Source organism: Dendrobates tinctorius, unplaced genomic scaffold (assembly GCF_039654945.1).
Source record: "Dendrobates tinctorius isolate UK_male_01 unplaced genomic scaffold, ASM3965494v1 ptg000162l, whole genome shotgun sequence".
Lineage (NCBI taxonomy): Eukaryota > Metazoa > Chordata > Amphibia > Anura > Dendrobatidae > Dendrobates > Dendrobates tinctorius.
Window position 1 is genome coordinate 36,325,378 of NW_027361829.1, and position 23,090 is coordinate 36,348,467.

Below are 23,090 nucleotides of genomic sequence, written 5' to 3' on the forward strand. Positions count from 1 at the left end.
TATATATAGCAGATGCAGAGACTGGTAATGAGGGACAGCGAGCACCCAGCTCTGCCACAGTGATGTGTATACAGTATATATAGCAGATGTAGGGACTGGTAATGAGGGACAGCGAGCACCCAGCTCTGCCACAGTGATGTGTATACAGTATATATATAGCAGATGTAGGGACTGGTAATGAGGGTCAGCGAGCACCCAGCTCTGCCACAGTGATGTGTATACAGTATATATATAGCAGATGCAGAGACTGGTAATGAGGGACAGCGAGCACCCAGCTCTGCCACAGTGATGTGTATACAGTATATATATAGCAGATGCAGGGACTGGTAATGAGGGACAGCGAGCACCCAGCTCTGCCACAGTGATGTGTATACAGTATATATATAGCAGATGCAGGGACTGGTAATGAGGGACAGCGAGCACCCAGCTCTGCCACAGTGATGTGTATACAGTATATATATATATATATAGCAGATGCAGAGACTGGTAATGAGGGACAGCGAGCACCCAGCTCTGCCACAGTGATGTGTATACAGTATATATATATATATAGCAGATGCAGGGACTGGTAATGAGGGACAGCGAGCACCCAGCTCTGCCACAGTGATGTGTATACAGTATAAATATAGCAGATGCAGAGACTGGTAATGAGGGACAGCGAGCACCCAGCTCTGCCACAGTGATGTGTATACAGTATATATATATAGCAGATGCAGGGACTGGCAATGAGGGACAGCGAGCACCCAGCTCTGCCACAGTGATGTGTATACAGTATATATATATAGCAGATGTAGGGACTGGTAATGAGGGACAGCGAGCACCCAGCTCTGCCACAGTGATGTGTATACAGTATATATATATATAGCAGATGCAGGGACTGGTAATGAGGGACAGCGAGCACCCAGCTCTGCCACAGTGATGTGTATACAGTATATATATATATATATAGCAGATGCAGGGACTGGTAATGAGGGACAGCGAGCACCCAGCTCTGCCACAGTGATGTGTATACAGTATATATAGCAGATGTAGGGACTGGTAATGAGGGACAGCGAGCACCCAGCTCTGCCACAGTGATGTGTATACAGTATATATATATATATATAGCAGATGTAGGGACTGGCAATGAGGGACAGCGAGCACCCAGCTCTGCCACAGTGATGTGTATACAGTATATATATATATAGCAGATGCAGGGACTGGTAATGAGGGACAGCGAGCACCCAGCTCTGCCACAGTGATGTGTATACAGTATATATATAGCAGATGCAGAGACTGGTAATGAGGGACAGCGAGCACCCAGCTCTGCCACAGTGATGTGTATACAGTATATATATAGCAGATGTAGGGACTGGTAATGAGGGACAGCGAGCACCCAGCTCTGCCACATTGATGTGTATACAGTATATATATATAGCAGATGCAGAGACTGGTAATGAGTGACAGCGAGCACCCAGCTCTGCCACAGTGATGTGTATACAGTATATATATATATATAGCAGATGCAGGGACTGGTAATGAGTGACAGCGAGCACCCAGCTCTGCCACAGTGATGTGTATACAGTATATATATATATATATAGCAGATGCAGAGACTGGTAATGAGGGACAGCAAGCACCCAGCTCTGCCACAGTGATGTGTATACAGTATATATATAGCAGATGTAGGGACTGAGAACTGTGGGAGGCAGAGAGGAGATCATGTAAGAGGAGAGAGTAGAGAAACCAGGGGCATGTCAGGATACAAGGCACAGACCATGTAGGCAGCCGTCTGCGGACACTGCTGGTGCCGGCTCGGGTCCTCATCATTAGGTAGATGTGATGTAACAATGATGAATGGATCCTTACACATATTGGCAGCAGTGATCAGCAGCAGTGATCAGCGGAGGATCCAGTGTCATCTCCTTATCTGATGATCAGGGATCAGTAGATCATTACTGACTGCACATATCCATGGCCCCCCCACTGGCCAGCAGCTACCTCGTGTATCACACTGATCAGGACTCGGGATTTAGGCACGCTGGTGTAGTGAAAAAAACAGGAGGAGGGGTGCAGGGGAAGAAAATAAAGGAAACGGAAGCCAAGCAAAAGAGTAATAGTAGCAGCAGCAGCAGTGTATCCACCAGCAGCAGAGGGACCTTCCAGTGATCAGCTCTGTCCTCATATACTCCAATAGCAGCAACACCAGCAGCAGCAGCACAGGGATCCTCCTGACATCAGTCCTGCTTCCAACACTCCAGCAGCAGCACCACCAGAGGGACCCTCCTGAGATCAGCCCTGTCCTTATCATCTCCAGCAGTGGAACCCTCCTGAGATCAGCCCTGTCCTTGTCATCTCCAGCAGTGGGACCAGCATAAGGACCCTGACTTCCAACACTCCAGCAGCACCAGCAGAGGGACCCACCTGAGATCAGCCCTGTCCTTATCATCTCCAGCACTGGGACCATCCTGAGATCAGCCCTGTCCTTGTCATCTCCAGCAGTGGAACCATCCTGAGATCAGCCCTGTCCTTATCTTCTCCAGCAGTGGAACCATCCTGAGATCAGCCCTGTCCTTGTCATCTCCAGCAGTGGGACCAGCAGAAGGACCCTGACTTCCAACACTCCAACAGCAGCACCAGCAGAGGGACCATCCTGAGATAAGCCCTGTCCTTGTCATCTCCAGCAGTGGGACCAGCAGAAGGACCCTGACTTCCAACACTCCAGCAGCAGCACCAGCAGAGGGACCCTCCTGAGATCAGCCCTGTCCTTATCATCTCCAGCAGTGGGACCATCCTGAGATCAGCCCTGTCCTTATCATCTCCAGTAGCAGCACCAGCAGAAGGATCTTCCTGAGATCAGCGCTGTCCCTATCCTCTCCAGTAGTGGGACCATCCTGAGATCAGCCCTGTCCTTTATCCTCTCCAGCAACAGCATCAGCTGAGAGACCCTGACTTCCAACACTCCAGCAGTGGAACCCTCCTAATATCAGCCCCCTCCTGATACACTTAGCACCAGCAGTGCGTCCATTGAAGATCTGTCCTCCTCCTTATCCAGCAGCAGCACCAGCAGAAGGACCCTCCTGAGGTCAGACGTGCAGCAGCAGCATCAGCAGTGGGACCTTCCTGAGGTCAAGAGCAGCTGTACCAGAATATCCTTCCCAAAACATGCAGTAGCACCAGCAGAGGAACTCTTCCGAGATTAACCCTTATCATCACAGACTTCGGCGGCATCAGCGGAGAGACCCACCTGAGGTCAGGAGCAGCATCAGAAGGACTCTATTAATATCAGCTCCTGTTCTCATATGCATCAGAACCAGTGGAAGAAAAGGGACCTTCGTCACATCAACCCCTGTCCTCCTTATACTTTACACTCCATAGAAAGCAACAAAGGCACCGAGCTGTGATCGGGGCATGTCCTCACAATCTGGCTGTAGCACCAGCAGTGGGACCCCCCTGTGATCAGCCCCTGACCTCACACACTCCAGCAGAAGTAGCCTTCCTGTGATTAGCCCTTGACCTTATACCCACCAGCAGCAGCGACCCTCCTGGAGACACTTTCTGACATCACTCACTCCAGCCCTGCACATCGGTCAGGAGCTCCAACACGTCTGACTCCTGTCTGCAGACTGGATCTGTTGGGACAATGAACTTCTGCTTGGCCAGCAGTGTGCCTCTGCCAATGTGTGCCAGCTCCCCAGGGATCACCACACTCACTGGATGGATATTTATATTTACAACTTTTTTGCACATGTCAGTGGGATCTTCATTTTTGACAGGTAAGGAAGCACCTCTCTCTCTCTCCCTATATATATTAGAATGCACCTGATACACACCAGCTTCTTTGCACGTGTCAGCCTGTTCTTCATCTTGACAGGCAGGGACATTTTATATTCCCCTCACTATACAATAGACGTAAGGCAGGTGCCTGTGACACTCATGGCAGGGCAGTTGATCTCCATTCCCTATGGATTTCGGTGCCTTCCTTTCTTTAGATCAGGGATGAGATATTTTATAAAGAATGAATGCAGGATACAGTTCCATATGTGGAGGCAGGTGAGGACCCTTGTCCCTGCTGGGAGGACCTACTTTCCTGACACCTGGTACATACAAGAATAAAGCTGATCCTTCCTGCAGGCTAGCAGGGGCTGAGTTTAGGAAAAGGTGATGCCAGATGTAGATAATGGGATGTTGATCATAGCACTGGGGAGGAGTAGTGAAGGGCTTGGTATGGGGTACATACATCCTTAGTGCTTCTTTTGAAAAATGAGTCTTTTGATAAAGATAGATGGAGATGTCTCATGTCAGTAGATCAGCTCTGACTAGAATTCCCTGTCTTTTGACTACATAGCAAGATATATGAACAAGGAGCAACATGTAATAACTGGAGACCTTTTTTTCTTTTACAGGATGTAATTTTTTCACGTAATTGAAAGTTAGTATAGATCAGTCATCTTGTCCTAGTTATTACAGGCATGTATGTTCTACTGCTGGAGAAGACAAGTGCAGCACCTCACCCAGAGAAGTGACCATAAATCAGGGACTGGCATGTGCAATAAATCATGTCAGGATGCAAAGGTGGCTTCTGTGAGAGTCCAGTCTTGGGATAGGAGCTGGATACAGGACAATATCTGGATCTCCAGGTTTCTCCTATACAAGAGCTAGATACCTGGTGTCGGATCATAACAATGTTAGGTGTCACCATCCCCTCCATGTGGGATCATACACCTCTGCTGTATATCATGGAGGTTTGCAGAGAGAATAATATATTATTTTGGATTATTTTCCAAGGCTCTGTGGCAAAATGTGAAAATGAAGGCGAAGCCCTGCAAATTCCATTCATCACTGACAACCCCTGCATCTCCTGCGTGTGCCTGGTAAGTGCAGGACTGGTCATACTGGCTGGTGCCCCCACTGTAATCCCACTCCCCTGTCTGCACTATGGAACTCACCGGCTGTGCTGTGTGTAGATCATGCAGTCAGTCATCATACTATTTACTATTAACACAGTAATAAGAAATGTATATTTACATCATTTACTCTCTGTGTGATCCCACCACTGTCCCATAATCATGACATTTTTATTTTGCTCTTTGTTCTTATAGCATTGAATAATATAACTTATTACCAAAACGTACCCATTACTTAAGTGAGAAAACTCAAGTTACCTTTCCTGATATCTGATCTGTTTCTACAGGCTTAATGTAAATCTGCTGTGTATGGGGTGAGTGCAGTCCTGATAGGGCTAGACAGATTTATCCATTGGGATGGGGGTTGGAGATTGCTATCTGGAGAGTGTAAATAAGGTTCTGATAACACAGTTTAGCTCGAAGCTGTTTTGGGGGGCTTTATCCTTATGTTAGCTGTGTACTTGTCTTGTAGACATCACTTAAAATAAACTTATCAATTCCATTGCTAATGATCTAAGGACAAGCCCCGAGAGACTGACAGCACATTCCTGACCACCAGCATCTTACACATTGGCACATATATTCATAAATCATGAAGCTGTATTGACTTTTCTGACTTATTTTAGATTTTTATGTCATTTTATTATCTATATTTACTTGATGGGATTATTTCTTCTGTGGTTCTAACATATGTCATTCCCAACTGAATGTCTACTTTACTTGTGTTCTTGCCTATAATATTAGCCTATGAACATACAGGAGCTTCCTATTATGGTTGCAGCCCAAATTTTCATGCTATGAACCTGTGCTGAAATCATCTTTGCATGTGATTTTATCAATGGATCATTCTTTCTTTAGATAGTAGTATTATATATTGTATTTGCATTGCCTTATGCATTTGGGGAAATCACGTGCCACTGTATTGTTCTTTATTGTTTATGCCGAGTATGTAGATTAATATTGCAGAATTTCAAACATTACAGATGGCAATCACATGACATTACCCTAATTTGTGTAGCAATTTAGCTGTGTATAAATGAGACTATATTTACACTGGGAAGATTTTGGCGCATTTGTTGTAGCCAAATTCAGGAGTAGACCCAAAATTTCAGCAAGAGATGCACCTGAACACTGTTATGGCGGCCTATATTTATACAACAGCTTTTTATTTTTTTCGGATTCTCTTGGTTTCCGTTTAAATATGCATCAAACTGTTGCCTGTTTCTATAGATATGATAATTTAGTAATTTACCTAATTTAATTCCTCCATGGACTTTGGAACATAAGGTTATTATCATGCCTACCGTTTACCACGCATTTTCTTATTCTACTTACTGCATTACTTGATCACTGCCTGGGTGATTGGGATTTGTGAAAATCCAAAGCACACAATGTGGTTAGAAAATATTTGATTTGTAATCTTGCTGCACAGAAGTTACAAGGATCAGTTCTCCTTTTTTTTCATTTAATAAAAGGCTCACTGCAATAGAAAGCAACAGCAGGCAACATTCACAATAGTGCTTGTCTTTATCATCTCTGACATACGCACTGTCCAAACAATGGAAAGAAAGGATTGGCCGATTATTTCATTTCTGTGGTACGCCAACAGAAGAATTTTACCGGATCAGTGAGTGTACGACCCATCTTTGAGCACTTGCATTTGTCATGATCAATTTTAAACAAAGTCATTCCCATTACAAATATTTATTTCGCCTATTAGAAAACATTGCCTGCGAATTTAGAAAAAAAAAATCAGACCATGCCTGAATCTTAATTCTGGCACCTGGGGAAGACTTATTCCAGTCATTGAAGTAAATGCTGAGAAACACATAGAGGAAAAATAGTCTAATAAAAAACTGCAGCAGTTTGGATTACAGCTCTGATTTTTTCATCTGATTAGTTGCCATTGGCAGTTGCTTGAGTTTTACTTTCACTAGTCGAAGGCCCATTGGGTGAGATTTATCAAACTGGGAAAAAGTTGAAAAGTTGCTTATAGGAACCAGAATTATTTTCCAGCTCTCACTTTTCAGGAGCCCTTTGAAAAAAAAAGTCTGATCGGATGTTATGTGCAGAGTTTCTATTCTGCCTAGCTTTTGCATTAGTTCTGATAAATGGTTAAAGTGATATTTCCTTTTTGTTTTGTGAAAGATCCACTTTTTATGTCCATGGGCTTGAATAGTTTTCAATTCACATTACTAAAAAATCATCTAAACATAGACATTTATTATACAAATTAGTTTTTAATATACAGTCATGTACCAAAGATGCTTTTTCTGGGGGATAAAACAATTATTAATGCAAATTTACTTATTAGTTCAAAAAGAGGGACACTTGAGGAGCAAGCAGAGACTATGGAATGCATTCTCCAAAAAAATCACTTAAGGTACTGTCACACTTAGCGATGTACCAGCGATCCCGACCAGCGATATGACGCGGTCAGGATCGCTGGTACATCGCTAAGTAGTCGCTAGTGAGCTGCCACACAGGCAGATCTCACTAGCGACATCGCTGGGGACGGGGATCGCTACTTACCTGTCACACCAGGCGATCCTGCGTCCTCCCGCCCGGCTCCACGCATCGCTCGTCTTCACAGCAGGAAGCGCCACAGGAAGCTGACGACGAGAAACAGTCCAGGACGTTCTCGCGCGATCAGCGATAACCAGCGGGGGAGCCGGTCGTAGGTAAGTATCAGACACAGCGATGTCGCTAGCAATATCGCTATAACGTCACTAGTTATAGCGATATTGCTAGCGATATCTCTTAGTGTGACATGCCCTTTACCAGACATTCATATACTACCATAGCACAGCACATGTTCCAAGGGTAAGCTCAAAAGCAGGTACAAGGATCGTGAACAGTAAATATCTGCTACCAAATACCTCAAATCTCTGCACCTGGCTTAAAGGATAAAGTATATTTTAACAAATATTCACCTTGAGTTTAGGCCCAGAAACTATTTCCACTTCACACAATGTGTATCAATCGCATTTATCTACCTTTTGTGACTGAATAAACACTTTTGTTAAACTTGGCAATGAATTTATTGAGTTACGGACTTTAGACTTTGATAGCGGCTAGGATTCTATAAACTGACCTTCATTTCTGTCCTGTTGTATTTGGCCATTACTTGCCAGGGCTTGTTGGGTAATTGTTAGTAGACATATTCCCTCTCCCTCTCTAAAGTCTTGTTGTATAATATGCTGAATTCACACCACTGATTACATCGTAGCACTAGACTAGTTGTTTCACAGTCTTTTAGCTGCACAAATAAGATTTATCTAATTTAGAGAGTTAAGGGGGTTTTACACATAGCAATATCGCTAGTAATATCGCTAAAGCGTCACCGATTTTGTGACGCAGCAGCGATATTGCTAGTGATATAGCTATGTGTGATACTTACCTCCGACCGGCTCCCCCGCTATCTGTCACTGATCGCGCGAGATCGTGCAGGTCCATTTCTCGTTGGGCGCTTCCTGCTGGCACCGACGAGGGATGCGTGGACGGCGACGGAGGACGTCATGGTCACCGCGTCTGAAAGGTAAGTAACGACCGCTGCTGCATCGCTGCATCGCTAGTGAAAGCTGCCTGTTTGGCAGCTCACTAGCGACCATTTAGCGATGCACCAGCAAACCTGACCAGGTCATATCGTGGTCGGGATCGCTGGTGCATCGTGAAATGTAAAGGGACCGTTAAGGAAAAAGATCGGCCTGGTTTAGTAGCCACTTTGAGAGTCAGTGGTCCTGCTTCTATGAGCCATTATCTCTGGCGCCTCCAGTGATTAGTAGGCCGGGCATGATGTCATATGAGCTGCAATAGTAACACCGGGCATCAGAGATGCCAGTAAATAGGAAGATGGTCGTAGACCTCTGGCCCGCCACCCACAGATATCTGATCAGGCCATTGCACCAGGGCTTTGTGTATCTTTTTGTACAACTCTACCAATATGCTTATCATATTGTGTAGCGTGTAAAACATTTATGGCATAACCCACTGGGTGTAAACATAGCGCATAATTTAGGAGAACTAGGACATTCCAGCTAGATAATCATGAACGTCTCTCAAATAATGCAAAAATGTAGCCTATTCTGGGTAGATGTCTTGTATATAACCCTAGTATGTTACTTTCAGTAACTATGTTCCAAAGTGGTCCATTGGATGTAGTGGTCTTTAATCCCCACATGGTTTTGCTTTATCTTTACATCAGCAGTTTGACCTCTAGGTGGGATTCTTGCTTAGATATATAAAATGTGTATTAACAAGTAATTTATGGGCCATTAATATTACATCAGTAAGGGGGTCCAACATTAAGATGTTGATCACCACCACATCCCTTCATTATGCCCTGACAATACACAATATGCACCTAAGTGGAATAATACTAGTGATTTGTACTACTAAGAGTACGGAGTTTTACCTGGTGAACTATGCCGCGAAATGCACCCAACTGAAAATCTGTAATAAGGATATTAATCTGCTTGAGAAGATGGAAATTATGGATTTATATTACTAGGAGGCTATCCAAACCCATTTGGGTGTTGCTAAGTCGTTTTGCAGGTAACAACCCAAACCAAAACCCCACAAAAATAATAAATCTTTTTTACATATCCATTAAAAATGCCAAAGATCTTAAATAATGATATGTACATGCAGCATATTTTGGGGACAAGAAGGGAAAACATACAACTATACTTACAGGGAGGGGGCTGGATATTGTTATATATGTCCTGTCCCTAGTCTACCCTAATAGGCCTTTTTGAGGTCAACATGGCACCACCGCTTAGCATAGACTGGCCCAAAAAAGCCTTATTGCATGCCCTAACCAGTAATCCAAGGAATTATTATCCAGAGAAGATAAAATCTGGGGACATGGTGTTAATAAGTAATGATAACCGATGCATCAAAACCATTAAAGCCGTACTACATCAAACACTTCCTCTCCTATTAATTACGTGTAACTTTATGGAGGGATATATACAAACACTCTTACAAGTACAGTCAATGGTATTATTTGTATCCAAATATGAGTACAATTATTGTGGTCACTTTATTTTGGAAGATTGATAAAACCAGTATGCCAAAAAATGCATGTTTTGTAAAAAATAGTATAAGACGCAACTGTTCCAGGGTCATTGGCTAAACCCTAAAGATAAATGTCCCATGTAAAAAATATGCCACATATTGAATCTGAATGCATAAGTACTTAGCTAAATTCCATTGCTACTTAGCAGAGAGCCATTGTCCTGATGCGTTTTTCCCCAAAGGCTCTGAGGTTCATCAGGGGACGTTTGTACTTAGGGTACCGTTACACCTAGCGATGCACCAGCGATCCCGACCAGCGATATGACGCGGTCAGGATCGCTGGTGCATCGCTAGGTGGTTGCTAGTGAGCTGCCACACAGGCAGATCTCACCAGCGACATAGCAGGGGACGGGGATCGCTCCATGCGTCGCTCATCGGCGCCACAGGAAGCGCCGCAGGAAGTGACCGACGAGAAATGGTCCAGGAGCTTCTCGCGCGATCAGCGATAACCAGCGGGGGAGCCGGTCGGTGGTAAGTATCACATGCGGCGATATCGCTAGCAATATCGCTGCAACGTCACAAAATCGGTGACTTTACAGCGATATTGCTAGCGATATCGCAGTGTGTAATGGGGGCTTTAGGTTACCTAGTAATAAGCACCAGTTGTACAGAGAGGATGCCCCGACAATAGGTTCTGTATCACTCCTGTGGTCACAAAACGAAGAGGTGGAGCGCAACATGCGTTCCAACCCCAGCGCATCCATCTTTAAGCGACGCCTGAGGATGATTGCTGGCACACACCATTATTTTAGATCTTTGGGGTTTTTAATGTATATCTAATAAAGGTTTATTATTTTAATGAGTTTGGGTTGTTAGTGTTCTGACCCCCCCAGCAATATATTCATTTTGGGCTTTGAAATTAATATTATAGGCTTGTACGCATTAATCAGGGGATGTGAAGGGTGGCTAATGAAAATTTTCTGTGGAATTTTATTTTTTTCTTTAAATGCATTTGTTTTCATTTTAACTTTCAGTATAAATATAAATAAAATATATGATCCCAATAGGAAATGTCTGGATATTCAGTACATATGACCGGGAACAAGACGCTACAGCTATAGTTTCTTTAGAACAGTGGTTATCTAAATGTGGCTTTGCTATTCCAGAAAGACATATGAATGTAACAAGGCTTCTCTTCTTTTACCTCACAAGCATATTATTAGAGCACGGAGCTGCTTTCACATGAAAGCTTGCCTTCCTTTCCCTTAAGGTTGTAACTTGGTGCTTAAGTGAGTACTTTCACTTTATTGCCTTCCCATTATGTCTCACTATGCCAGGCTCTAAAATAGTACAAGGTGTAATATATTTCAGCGGAGATTGAGTTACAAATGGAAGATGACATAACAATACTTGGCAGGCAGACACTGATTCTGTGTGTTGGGTGCTCATTGTAAAAATGCTTGTGTATACAGTCACCTATACTGCAGGCAAAAGAAAAACGGTATGAAGTGTTACATGGAAACCTGGAGGTTAATGGCCTTACCTTTCCAAAGGTGCTGATATTTATTGCTTTAAGTTAAACTATTTTCACTATCTTGATCTTTTATTAGTAAATATTTACATAATCTAGTTTATAAATGTTGATAGCAACAACAATAATAATTATTATAGCACTTGCGAAATTGATTGCAGTTTATTCTAATATTAAAGATAAAGTATATGCAAAGAAATTAGGTAAGTATATAAAGTAGATTCATTTCAATGGTTTTATCTGTTGCTCTTCTGTCATCTATCTATCTATCTATCTATCTAATATCTATCTAAATCCCTAGATATTTTGATTCTTCAAATTTTCTTAACTTCTTTCGTTTTCTTTCTTTCTTTTTCTCTTTCTTTCTTTCTTTCTTTCTTTCTTTCTTTCTTTCTTTCTTTCTTTCTTTCTTTCTTCCTTCCTTCCCTCTTTTCTTTCTTTTGTATTTCTCAAATCTATCTATCTATCTATCTATCTATCTATCTATCTATCTATCTATCTATTAGCTATCATATATCCATTTATCTAATATCTATCTAAATCTCAAAATAAATGTTGCTTCTTCATACTTATCTATCTTTCTTTCTTTTTTATCTTCTTCCTTCCTTCCTTCCTTCCTTCCTTCCTTCCTTCCTTCCTTCCTTCCTCCCTCCCTTCCTTCCTTCCTTCCTTCCTTCCTTCCTTCCTCCCTTCCTTCATCGCATCTATCTATCTATCTATCTATCTATCTATCTATCTATCCATCCATCCATCCACCCATCTATCATCTATTCTGCACTAACTTGTGCACTTCACTATGTGTATAAAGCAAGCCAAAATACAGGGTGGGCCATGTATATGGATACACCTAAACACAATGGGAATGGTTGGTGATAACTTCCTGTTTGTGGCACATTAGTATATGGGTGGGGGAAACTTTTCAAGATGGGTGGTGACCATGGTGGCCATTTTGGATCCAACTTTATTTTTTCCAATGGGAATAGGGTCATGTGACACATCAAACTTATTGAGAATTTCACAAGAAAAACAATGATGTGATTGGCTTTAAGGTAACTTTATTCTTTCATGAGTTATTTACAAGTTTATGACCATATATAAAATGTGTTCAAAGTGCTGCCCATTGTGTTGGATTGTCAATGCAACCCTCTTCTCCCATTCTTGACACACTGATAGTAACACCGCAGAAGAAATGCTAGTCTAAGGGGGTCAGATTCCTTGTAGGAATTCTCGGACCTGACACCCATAATGTGGTGGTGCACCATCTTGCTGGAAAAACTCAGGGAACGTGCCATCTTCAGTGCATAAAGAGGGCAACACATCATCATGTAGCAATTTCAGATATCCAGTGGCATTGAGGTTTCCATTGATGAAGAATGGCCCCACTATCATGTTACCCCATATACTAAACCATACTATCAATTATAGGTGTCAGGTCCGAGCATTCCTACATGAACAGTTTCCTGGAAAGTGGATTGGTCGTCCTGGGACAGTTGAATGCCATCAAAGTCTCCAGATCTGACCCCCTTAGACTTATCTTTGGGGTCAACAAGCAACTTAGTGAAAAATCACTTATTATCTCTAAAGCATAAATGGATATTCATAATGAACATAATAACCTTCTCAAAAGATGAATAAACCAAAAAAGAGTCCAGATTGATAAAAGACTCAAATAAATTTATTAAATTACACAAACAGGGGAATAACAGAACAGATGGACATAATAAATTACCATAAGATAATATCACAAGGAGATAGATACATAATAGACACATTGGCCATAATAACAAAGTAATCATATGAATGTAAAATGTGAATGCATAATGTGAACAGGCTGAAAAAACCAATCATAAAAGTGCATAAGAATAACTAATTCATAGATACCCGTAATAAGTGGCTCAGTGTGTCTAAGGCTCCCTCCAATGCACGTTTCGTCTACCGTGGCTTTTTCAAGGAGTGAGGTGTAAGTGAAAAAGGGGAAATATTTATATGTAACCCCATCTAATGGAAAAATTTGTTACTAGGTGATATAGTAATTAATAAAACCAGTGCAAATAATAACAATCAAACCCTAAAAATAATATTGTAACACCCAAATTGAAACTGCATATGCTAAACACGTGAAATATATGCCAAAATGTCATAATAAGGATTATATGTGTTCCAGACTGGAGCGCACACCGTCGCCGCCATCATAGGGACCGGAAGCACGGGAAGACATACATAAAATGCAGGTCTCCATGGATACAACCGGAACCGGAAATGACGCGGGCCGAAGGCGGAACGCTCCAGAATGAAAGATGCATGGTGAAAATCCCCTCCCCTGCAACGTCATGTAGCACGTCACTAACTATGCGCTCACCAGTGGAACGCAAGCAAAGCAACACAATGGGAGCATCCTGATGATGCAAACAAAGATGGGCATTTATAGAAAAACAATGCACATTAACAAAGCCTCCTCCCATAGGATAATAATGCATCGCTTACAATATACTTAATGATGGAACGCCAACAGAGTGGTACAATATAAGCACCCTAAAGGAGAATCACGCAGACCACAATTACGGACATCAAACACAGGGCAAACACCATATGCAGTTTCAATTTGGATGTTACAATATTATTTTTGGTTTTATTAATTACTATATCACCTAGGAACAAATGTTTCCATTGGATGGGGTTACATATAAATATTTCCCCTTTTTCACTTACACCTCACTCCTTGAAAAAGCCATGGTAGGCGAAACGTGCGTTGGAGGGAGCCTTAGACGCACTGAGCCACTTATTACGGGTATCTATGATTTAGTTATTCTTATGCACTTTTATGATTGGTTTTTTCAGCCTGTTCACATTATGCATTCACATTATACATTCATATGATTACTTTGTTATTATGGCCAGTGTTTCTATTATGTATCTATCTCCTTGTGATATTATCTTATGGTAATTTCTTATGTCCATTTGTTCTGTTATTCCCCTGTTTGTGTAATTTAATAAATTTATTTGAGTCTTTATCAATCTGGACTCTTTTTTGGTTTATTCATCTTTTGAGAAGGTTATTATCTTTGGGGTCATCTGAAGGCAATTGTCTATGCTGTGACAATGTGCAGCATCTGAAACAACGGATACTGGAAGCCTGTGCTAGTATTTCTTCAGCGGTGTTGCTATCAGTGTGTCAAGAGTGGGAGAAGAGGAAATTCTCAATAAGTTTGATGTGTCACATGACCCTCTTCCCACTGGAAAAAATAAAGTTGGATCCAAAAATGCCAACTTCAAAATGGCCGCCATGGTCGCCACCCATCTTGAAAAGTTCCCCCCTCCCATATACTAATGTGCCACAAACAGGAAGTTGATATCACCAACCATTCCCATTTTATTTAGGTGTATCCATATAAATGGCCCACCCTGTATATACTGGCACATACAATTTTTCCAGCGGATTCACAAAGCAAAAAATCTAACTGAGAATAAGATAGTGATATTGTCCACAATAGCATTTGATCTGATAATTGAAGCTGACAGCTATTTCGCCCGACTGCTATAATTCATGCTCTGCTCATTTGAGCGGCCATGTTACTTTGGAGAAGAGTGAAGAATACATCTCTGACAGACTCCTCTGCCATCTATTGTTGAGGAACAGTTGAGAGTCTAGTGTGCACATTAGCTCACTGATCAAACCCAACAAAATCTACAGGTTCGGACCACTTTTATTTTAATGGTCGTTTGCGTTGTGCAATGATTGCCTAAATGAACATTTGCATGAATGCTCATTCAGTCTAAACCTGCCTGGAAATCAAATCGCTAACTGCACCAATTGACTTTATATATCGTCAGTCATTGTACATTATGGGCAGTGCCGGATTAATCTCCGTGGAGGCTCCTAGGCAGCCGAAATCTAGCAAATTATTTCCTAATATGTTTTTAAATTTACTATCAATATTCATACACCAATTAAATATTATTAACCATAACAAAATTTACGTAATCAAACTTCATCATAACTCAGAAAAGGTATTAACTAAGTTGACCGTGGGTGCTGGCCTATATGTACTCATCTGTGTTTCCCAAAGCTTCTAGTCATGAATGTTTTACTATAATTTAAAGGTGGCAAGAATTTGCGACCACTTATCGCTCCTCTCTTCCATTCTCGCTCCCAGTTCTGGCCAAATCCACAGTTGCCACATGGGATAGATGCTCCTCCTCTACTACTAATTTCTCAAATATACCTGACAACAACTGAAATATCCCTGCAGCTTGTTGTAATGTTCAGAGCTCCGTTCCCCCAACTTGACTTCAATGTCAGCTGGCCAGGACAGCAAGCTGATTGTAGATTTATTTCAATATCAAATCAATATTATTTTTGATCCAAATGACACTGGGGCCCGAAGGCCAATGCCTACTATGCCTAATTTGTAATCTGCCACTAATTATAGTCAGATTATCTTTATAATGGTCAAGGAGCTTTATGTGTAGGCCTCTTGTGTAACCTGTGTTTAGTGCTAGAGAAGTGATAAAATTGATGCTGTGTATAAATAGATGCCTAGTCCGTGCCATATTTCTGAACAAAAAGGGCCAGTGAACCTTTACACGTGTTGGGCCATTGAGACATCCCAAGTTTAAGATTGCTCAGACCATCTTGTTATATTGTATATAATGTATAACAATATTTTAACATCAATAATTTTATTTCCACCCATCACAAATAATATATATATATGTATATACAGTATATATATTATTTATATGTACATTACAATAATAATTACTTGTTAGAGAGCTAGCGAACCCATGACTTTCTGAACTATAAAGGATCTTGTAATTTAAAACGCAGTATGGAAACCGAATTGTGCACACTAAGGGATGAATTCAGATTAACGGCATCTTGTTAATCACTACCAACTTACCATGGGAGTCTGCGGCACGATTCTTTTTTTGCTTGAAATTTTGTACATCAGTGATAAGCTGGCTACAGATATGTGTCTCTCTATGAGGATAACCTGGCTGCGCCTGATATTAGTTGTTAGGAAAAATTTCAACTGGTCTAATCCTTTGTATTCTCTGAGATAAGAGACAGTCATTTATCTCCCAAAATGTAGATACCATGCCCATTTGGTCAAGTTAGAAAAGGTAATTCAGGTGTAAAATGAAGTAACATGGCAATATTTTCGTGGTAGCCACTGTCATGATTCCTCCACTAAGGGAGTGATTGCTATGCTGTCCTATGGAAACTGGGTCATGCTGAGTTGTCAGTGTTTTAATTGACAGCTTGGCTATACAATCTTGTGATGGGTGTGCTGAGCGGTTGGTGCTTTGATTAACAGCTCAGCTGTCCATTCTGTGACTCGGGGTTGTGGGATTTTCTCCAGGTGTTCTGTGTTCTGGAGATTGCCCAAGCTATTTTACTGAGCTGTCTGCCCCTGATACCTGCCAGACGTAGTTTGTACTTCCTGGTGAGTTCTGGTCTTCTGCTGCCTGAGCTTTGGACCATGCTCTGACTATCCCTTTCTCTTGTCCTCTTTAATTTGATCATCCACTATCTCCTGGTATATTAACTCTGAACCATGACCTGACTTACACCTTTGGTTTTTTCCTTGGTTACCTATATGCTCTCTTGGTAATGACCCCAATACTTGGTATTGATGTCTGACTTTTCTGCCTCACTGCCTGTCCATGAGTAGTGACTTCCGTCACAACCACATTTATGAAGTCTAAGGGGTTGTTTCATCAAAGTATCACTCATGGCTATTGAATTCTGAAAAAGCATCAAGGAATATTTTTTTTTAGTTTTCTATAAAAAATTTTCAAAGCAGTTAAAGACAACCGTTGGTTGGACAAGATTACAGTTGAGCACAAACATTTGGAAGACCCTTGTGGGTAGTGTGTGGCTTCTGGACTAGAGTCCAATGAACCTCCTACAACCTGCCGGCATACCCATCACCTAAGCTGATTAGTAGGGCCTTAAAAGTCATTATGTTGTGTCATCAAGCACCGATCACATGGCACCAAGATTACTACACAGAAAAGACATTAGGGATGCCGACTGATAGAAGAAATTTTGCAGGGAATTGGTCCATGGGCCATGGGCCATGGACATGCCGACTGGACCAGGACTTAAAAATTATTTTAGTCTACTCAACTCTAGACAAGATATTGTACTATTTCATGTGATGTGAGAGTTTCAACATTAGTGTTGTCTGTCATCTTATCATTTCACTAACATTATCATTATTATATTATTCTAAACCCACCACCTCTTGACAGTTTTCACATGATTCTATATATATTAAGGAGAACCCAACTGCGTCAGTAGAATATTAAATAAAAAAAACTAGGAATTGCCACTTATAAGAATCTGACATTTGTAATGTTGAACTAATGACCCATGATGTGTCATGAAATAGTTATTCCGGATGTCAATAGGAAGTTTGCTGGTAATGTAGAATTGCCGAGTGAGTATGTTTGCATGAGCGATTCCTAGAGAGATCTCCCATGTACTGCACACATGAGTATGCTTTCACGGATTATAACAGGCAGAGTACTATATCATAAATGAACAGGATCTGATATTTGAAACAGTGACTCCCTCTGGCAAGTTTCTTGTATTTCAGCTGTTGTTGATACTTTCCCATCTATAATTACAGTGAAGGTCGTTGTTCATTTAAAAAATATCTAGTGAAGGTTTAAAGTGTTCATGGGCACATGCATCCACATATACTCTCCAGTGGCAACCAAAATCAGCAAAGATGCAAGAAAATTTTAAATAAAGTACCAAAGCCATTATAAAGCCAGGAAGGTAAAGCATGGGTAGTGGATTCCCTGTAGGAATTATAGCAGCTGTGGGACATCACATGGGGTGGCACAATATGCTTGATGTTAGCAGATAACACTAGGGTGTACAAAATATTGGACTGTTGCAAAGCATCAAGTCACTTATGTGCATTTCTCTAACTCCTCATGAGGTCTTAATGACCATAAACATATTTGTATTATTATTATTATCATTATTTTGCTTAGGCTGGGTTCATACTTGCACACCGGGGCTCTGCAGACGGCTAGGTACTTCCTCTCTGAAGCTCCACCCACTCCCACACTTCTGTTTAGGTCCGCCTACTTCTGCATGCAACTTGTTGCATTCCCGTGAGATCAGCGGGCGCTTCAAAGTGACGCAACCGCATACATCCGCATGTCCTGCATACCCAATGTTAACCCCTTTACCCCCAAAGGAGGTTTGCACGTTAATGACCAGGCCAATTTTTACAATTCTGACCACTGTCCCATTATGAGGTAATAACTGTGAAATGCTTTCATGGATCCCGGTGATTCTGACATTGTTTTCTCATGACATATTTTACTCCATGATAGTGGTAAAATTTCTGTGATATGACTTGCATTTATTTGTGAAAAAAAACAAATTTGGTGAAAATTTTGAAAATTTCACAATTTTCCAACTTTGAATTTTCATGCCCTTAAATCACAGAGACATGTCACACAAAATACTTAGTAAGTAACATTTCCCACATGTTTAATTTATATCAGCACAATTTTGGAACCAAATTTTATTTTTGTTAGAAAGTTATAAGGGTTAAAAGTTGACCAGCGATTTCTCATTTTTACAGCACATTTTTTTAGGGACCACATCACATTTGAAGTCACTTTGAGTGGTCTATATGATAGAAAATACCCAAAAGTGACATCATTCTGAAAACTGCACCCCTCAAGGTGCTCAAAACCACATTCAAGAAGTTTATTAACCCTTCAGGTGATTCACAGGAATGTTTGGAATGTTTAAAAAAATGAACATTTAACTTTTTTTACAAAAAATGTACCGTATTTCAGATTCAATTTTTTTTATTTTACGAAGGGTAAAAGGAGAAATTGGACCACAAAAGTTGTTATACAATTTGTGCTGAGTACACTGATACCACATAAGTGGGGATAAACCACTGTTTGGGTGCATGGCAGAGCTCAGAAGGGAAGAAGCGCCGTTTGACTTTTCCATGCAAAATTGGCTGGAATTGAGATCGGACGCCATGTCACGTTTGGAGAGCCTCTGATGTGCCTAAACAGTGGAAACCCCTAACAAGTGACATAATTTTGTAAAGTAGACCACCCAAGGAACTTATTTAGATGCGTGGTGAGCACTTTGAACCCCTAAGTGCTTCACAGAAGTTTATAACGTAGAGCTGTAAAAATAAAAAAAAATCATATTTTTTTCACAAATATGATCTTTTGTCCCCAATTTTTTATTTTCAAAAGGGTAACAGGAGAAATTGGACCCCTAAAGTTGTTTTCCTATTTATCCTGAGTAAGCCGATACCCTATATGTGGGGGTAAAGCACTATTTGGGCGCATAGCAGAGCTTGGAAGGGAAGGAGCGCCGTTTTTCTTTTTCCAGCGCAGATTTGGCTGGAATTGAGATTGGATGCCATGTCGCATTTGGCGAGCCCCTGATGTGCCTAAACAGTGGAAACAGCAAATTCTAACTTTAACCCTAACCCCAACACACCCCTAACCCTAATCCCAGTCCTAACAATAACCCTAACCACAAACCTAACCCTAACACACCCCTAACACTAATCCCAACCCTAACCCTAATCCCAACCTTATCCCTAATTCCAACCCTAACCCTAATCCAAACCCTAACACTAACTTTAGCCCCAACCCTAACCCTAGCCCTAACCCTAATGGGAAAATGGCATTAAATACATTTTATTTATCTTATTTTTCTGTAGCTAAGGGGGTGATAAAGGGGGTTTGATTAACTATTTAAAGCAGGTTTTTATAGCGGATTTTTATGTTTGGCAGGTGTCACATGCTAAAAGACACTTTTTATTGCAAAAAATAGTTTTTGCATCACCACATTTTGAGAGCTATAATTTTTCCATGTTTTGGCCAACAGAGTCATGTGAGGTCTTGTTATTTGCAGGACGAGTAGACATTTTTATTGGTACCATTTTCGGGCACATGACTTTTTTTGATTGCTTTTTATTACGATTTTAGGGAGGCAGAATAAACAAAAACCAGCAATTCATGAATTTCTTTTGGAGTGGGCGTTTATACCATTCCATGTGTGGTAAAATTGATAAAGCGGTTTTATTCTTCAGGTTAGTATGATTACAGCGATAACTCATTTATGTCTTTTTTATGTTTTGGCGCTTTTATACAATAAAACAATTTTATATAAAAAATTAATATTTTTGCATCACTTTATTCTGAGAGCTATGACTTTTTTATTTTTTAGCTGATGATACTGTATGGCAGATTAATTTTTTCCAGGATAAGATGACAATTTCAGCGGTAACCATGTTTATTTATATCTGTCTTTTTGATCAAGTGTTATTCCACTTTGTGTTCGACGGGATGATGATAAAGCATTGTTTTTTTTATGTGGTACACTAAAGGGGTTAACTAGTGGGACAGTTTTGTAGGTCGGGTCGTTACTGATGCGGCAATACCAAATATGTGTACTTTTATTGTTTTTTTAATTACATAAAGAAATGTATTTACTGGGGAAATATTTATTTATTTTTCTTTATTTATGAATTTTTAAAAAAAAATATTTTTTCATCTATTTTTTTTTACTTTATTACATTGTCCCAGGATGGGACATTATTATATCATGTCAGATCGTTAATCTGACACTTTGAACAGCACTATATCAGATCAGCGATCTGACTGGCAGTGAAGGAGGCTTGCTGGTGCCTGCTCTCAGCAGGCACTGACAAGCAACCTCACTGCAGGACCTGGAAGGACCCCACGACCATCTTGGAGCCGGAGGTCTCCATGGAGATCCTCAGAACAACGCGATCACATCGCGTTGTTCAAAGGGAAGCATGCAGGGAGCCTCCTCCCTGCGCGATGCTTCTGTATGCCACTGGAACGCTGCGATCATGTTTGATCGCAGTGTGCCGGGGGTTAAAGTGCCGGGAGTGATCCGTGACTACTCCTGGCACTTAGTACCGGGTGTCAGCTATGAGAATAAAGCTGACATCCAGCCGCGATCGTCCGCAATCCCCCCGTGAGCGTGGCCGATCGCTATGACGTACTATCCCGTCCACGGTCAGACAGGCCCAGGGCACCTGGACGCTATAGTACATCTAAGGTCAGAGAGGGGTTAAAGATAGGTACGCAGGACACATGCAGTAGTAGGCAGACCTAAACGGAAGAAGTGTGGAAGTGGGCGGAGCTTCAGGGAGGAAGTACGCAGCCGTCCACAGAGCCCCCAAACACTAATGTGAACTTAGCCTAACTTGTGCTCTCAGCATCTTGCTTTTCCATTATCCTACTAACAGGCTTCACATTTCCTGGATTCAGGGCTGCACAACTCGCACAATTTGAGCAGGTTCTCGTAGCATTACATGTGTCTTCAGTCACATTCTGACTCCCTTCTTGCAGCCACCTCCTCCTGGTTTATGTTACAACAAAGCCATCTAGTGGCAATAGCTAATATTACTTTGTAAAATTTGTATACTTTGTGTTAGATACCAACAGTATCAAAGGGTAGAAACAATGGATGTAGTCAAATAAGCAAACATTCCTCTCAGTGAGGGACATTTAAAGGGGTATTGCCATCTCCATGATCTTATCTCAATATGTAGTAGATGTAATAATAATAATATTAGCAAATACCTGCAATTAGAAATGTAGTATTGTTTTTCTGTTTCGCTATGTCTCTTTCTTCATGTGCAGGCATTGCAATAGGTATCCGTTGTTACGACCACTGATATAATGACAGTTAGCTAGTTGCTAGTGGTCGTAACCATGGATACCTAAGGTCCCGCAAGGTCTGCACATGAGGAAAGAGACATAGCAAATCAGAAAAACTATACTACATTTGTAATTGGAAGTATTTGCTAATATTCTTATTATTGCACCTAGTACAAACTGGGATAGGATCTTGGAGATGGGGAATATCCCTTTTACTCCTATTAAATATTGCATAGATAGAAATTTTATACAACCAAGAGAGAGAGAAAAATGTGCCAGGAACAAAGTGCAGTTTCTAAATAAAATGTAATTTTTATTCAATAGATTAAAAAAGTATATATAACAAACACTAGTGAGCAGGCACAGATGACAACAGAAGTTGGTGAGTGAGCTAATCAGAAAAATATCTATCAGCGAGGTGCCAAAGCTGTGGTGAAACGTGTCAGGCCTCTTGAGGGGTGAGCTGATCGTATGTATTTTTTATACTATTTGTAATCCCTTATTGGTACCTTTATACCTATTACTATATCCTTATATTACTGATGTGGTCCCTGAAAGGGGTTCATAGATAATTTAATTATGCTAATACAAATTGTAGTTTGCTACTAGAGATGGGTGAACGTGAACAGTAAAGTTCGGGGTTTGTACCAAACACCTACTGTACAGGTATGGCTCCCAAACATGGACTTCACCATTAAGTCTGTGTTACTATTTAGGTTCGACACCACGAACATAGGGTGTTTTTCACGCTATTCTCATAAAATCATTACCGCCTGTCAAAGCGCTGCAGCTACTATGTTGTCAGATGACAGTGCAAGCCCGCACCTACCTCTGGAGGAAAAAAAGTTTACCTCCGGTCACAGGTGTCAGCTGATGGCAGTATACTCCCATTAGCCTACGCCTGCTCTCACAGATAACAGCGAGAGCAGGCAGCGGCTGATTGTAGTACT

At 41.2% G+C, this 23,090-nt stretch overlaps 1 protein-coding gene across 1 annotated transcript in view; it reads left to right on the top strand.

The window, feature by feature from the left end:
• The first annotated feature begins 2,024 nt into the window (after positions 1-2,024).
• Positions 2,025-23,090, top strand: part of BMPER (BMP binding endothelial regulator) — a 495,935-nt gene continuing 474,869 nt past the window's right edge. Inside the window, exons 1-2 of the mRNA XM_073549959.1 lie at positions 2,025-3,755; positions 4,768-4,853. Of these exons, the coding sequence (XP_073406060.1) occupies positions 3,623-3,755; positions 4,768-4,853 (219 nt within the window). The 5' untranslated portion in view covers positions 2,025-3,622. The remainder of the gene's footprint in view (positions 3,756-4,767; positions 4,854-23,090) is intronic.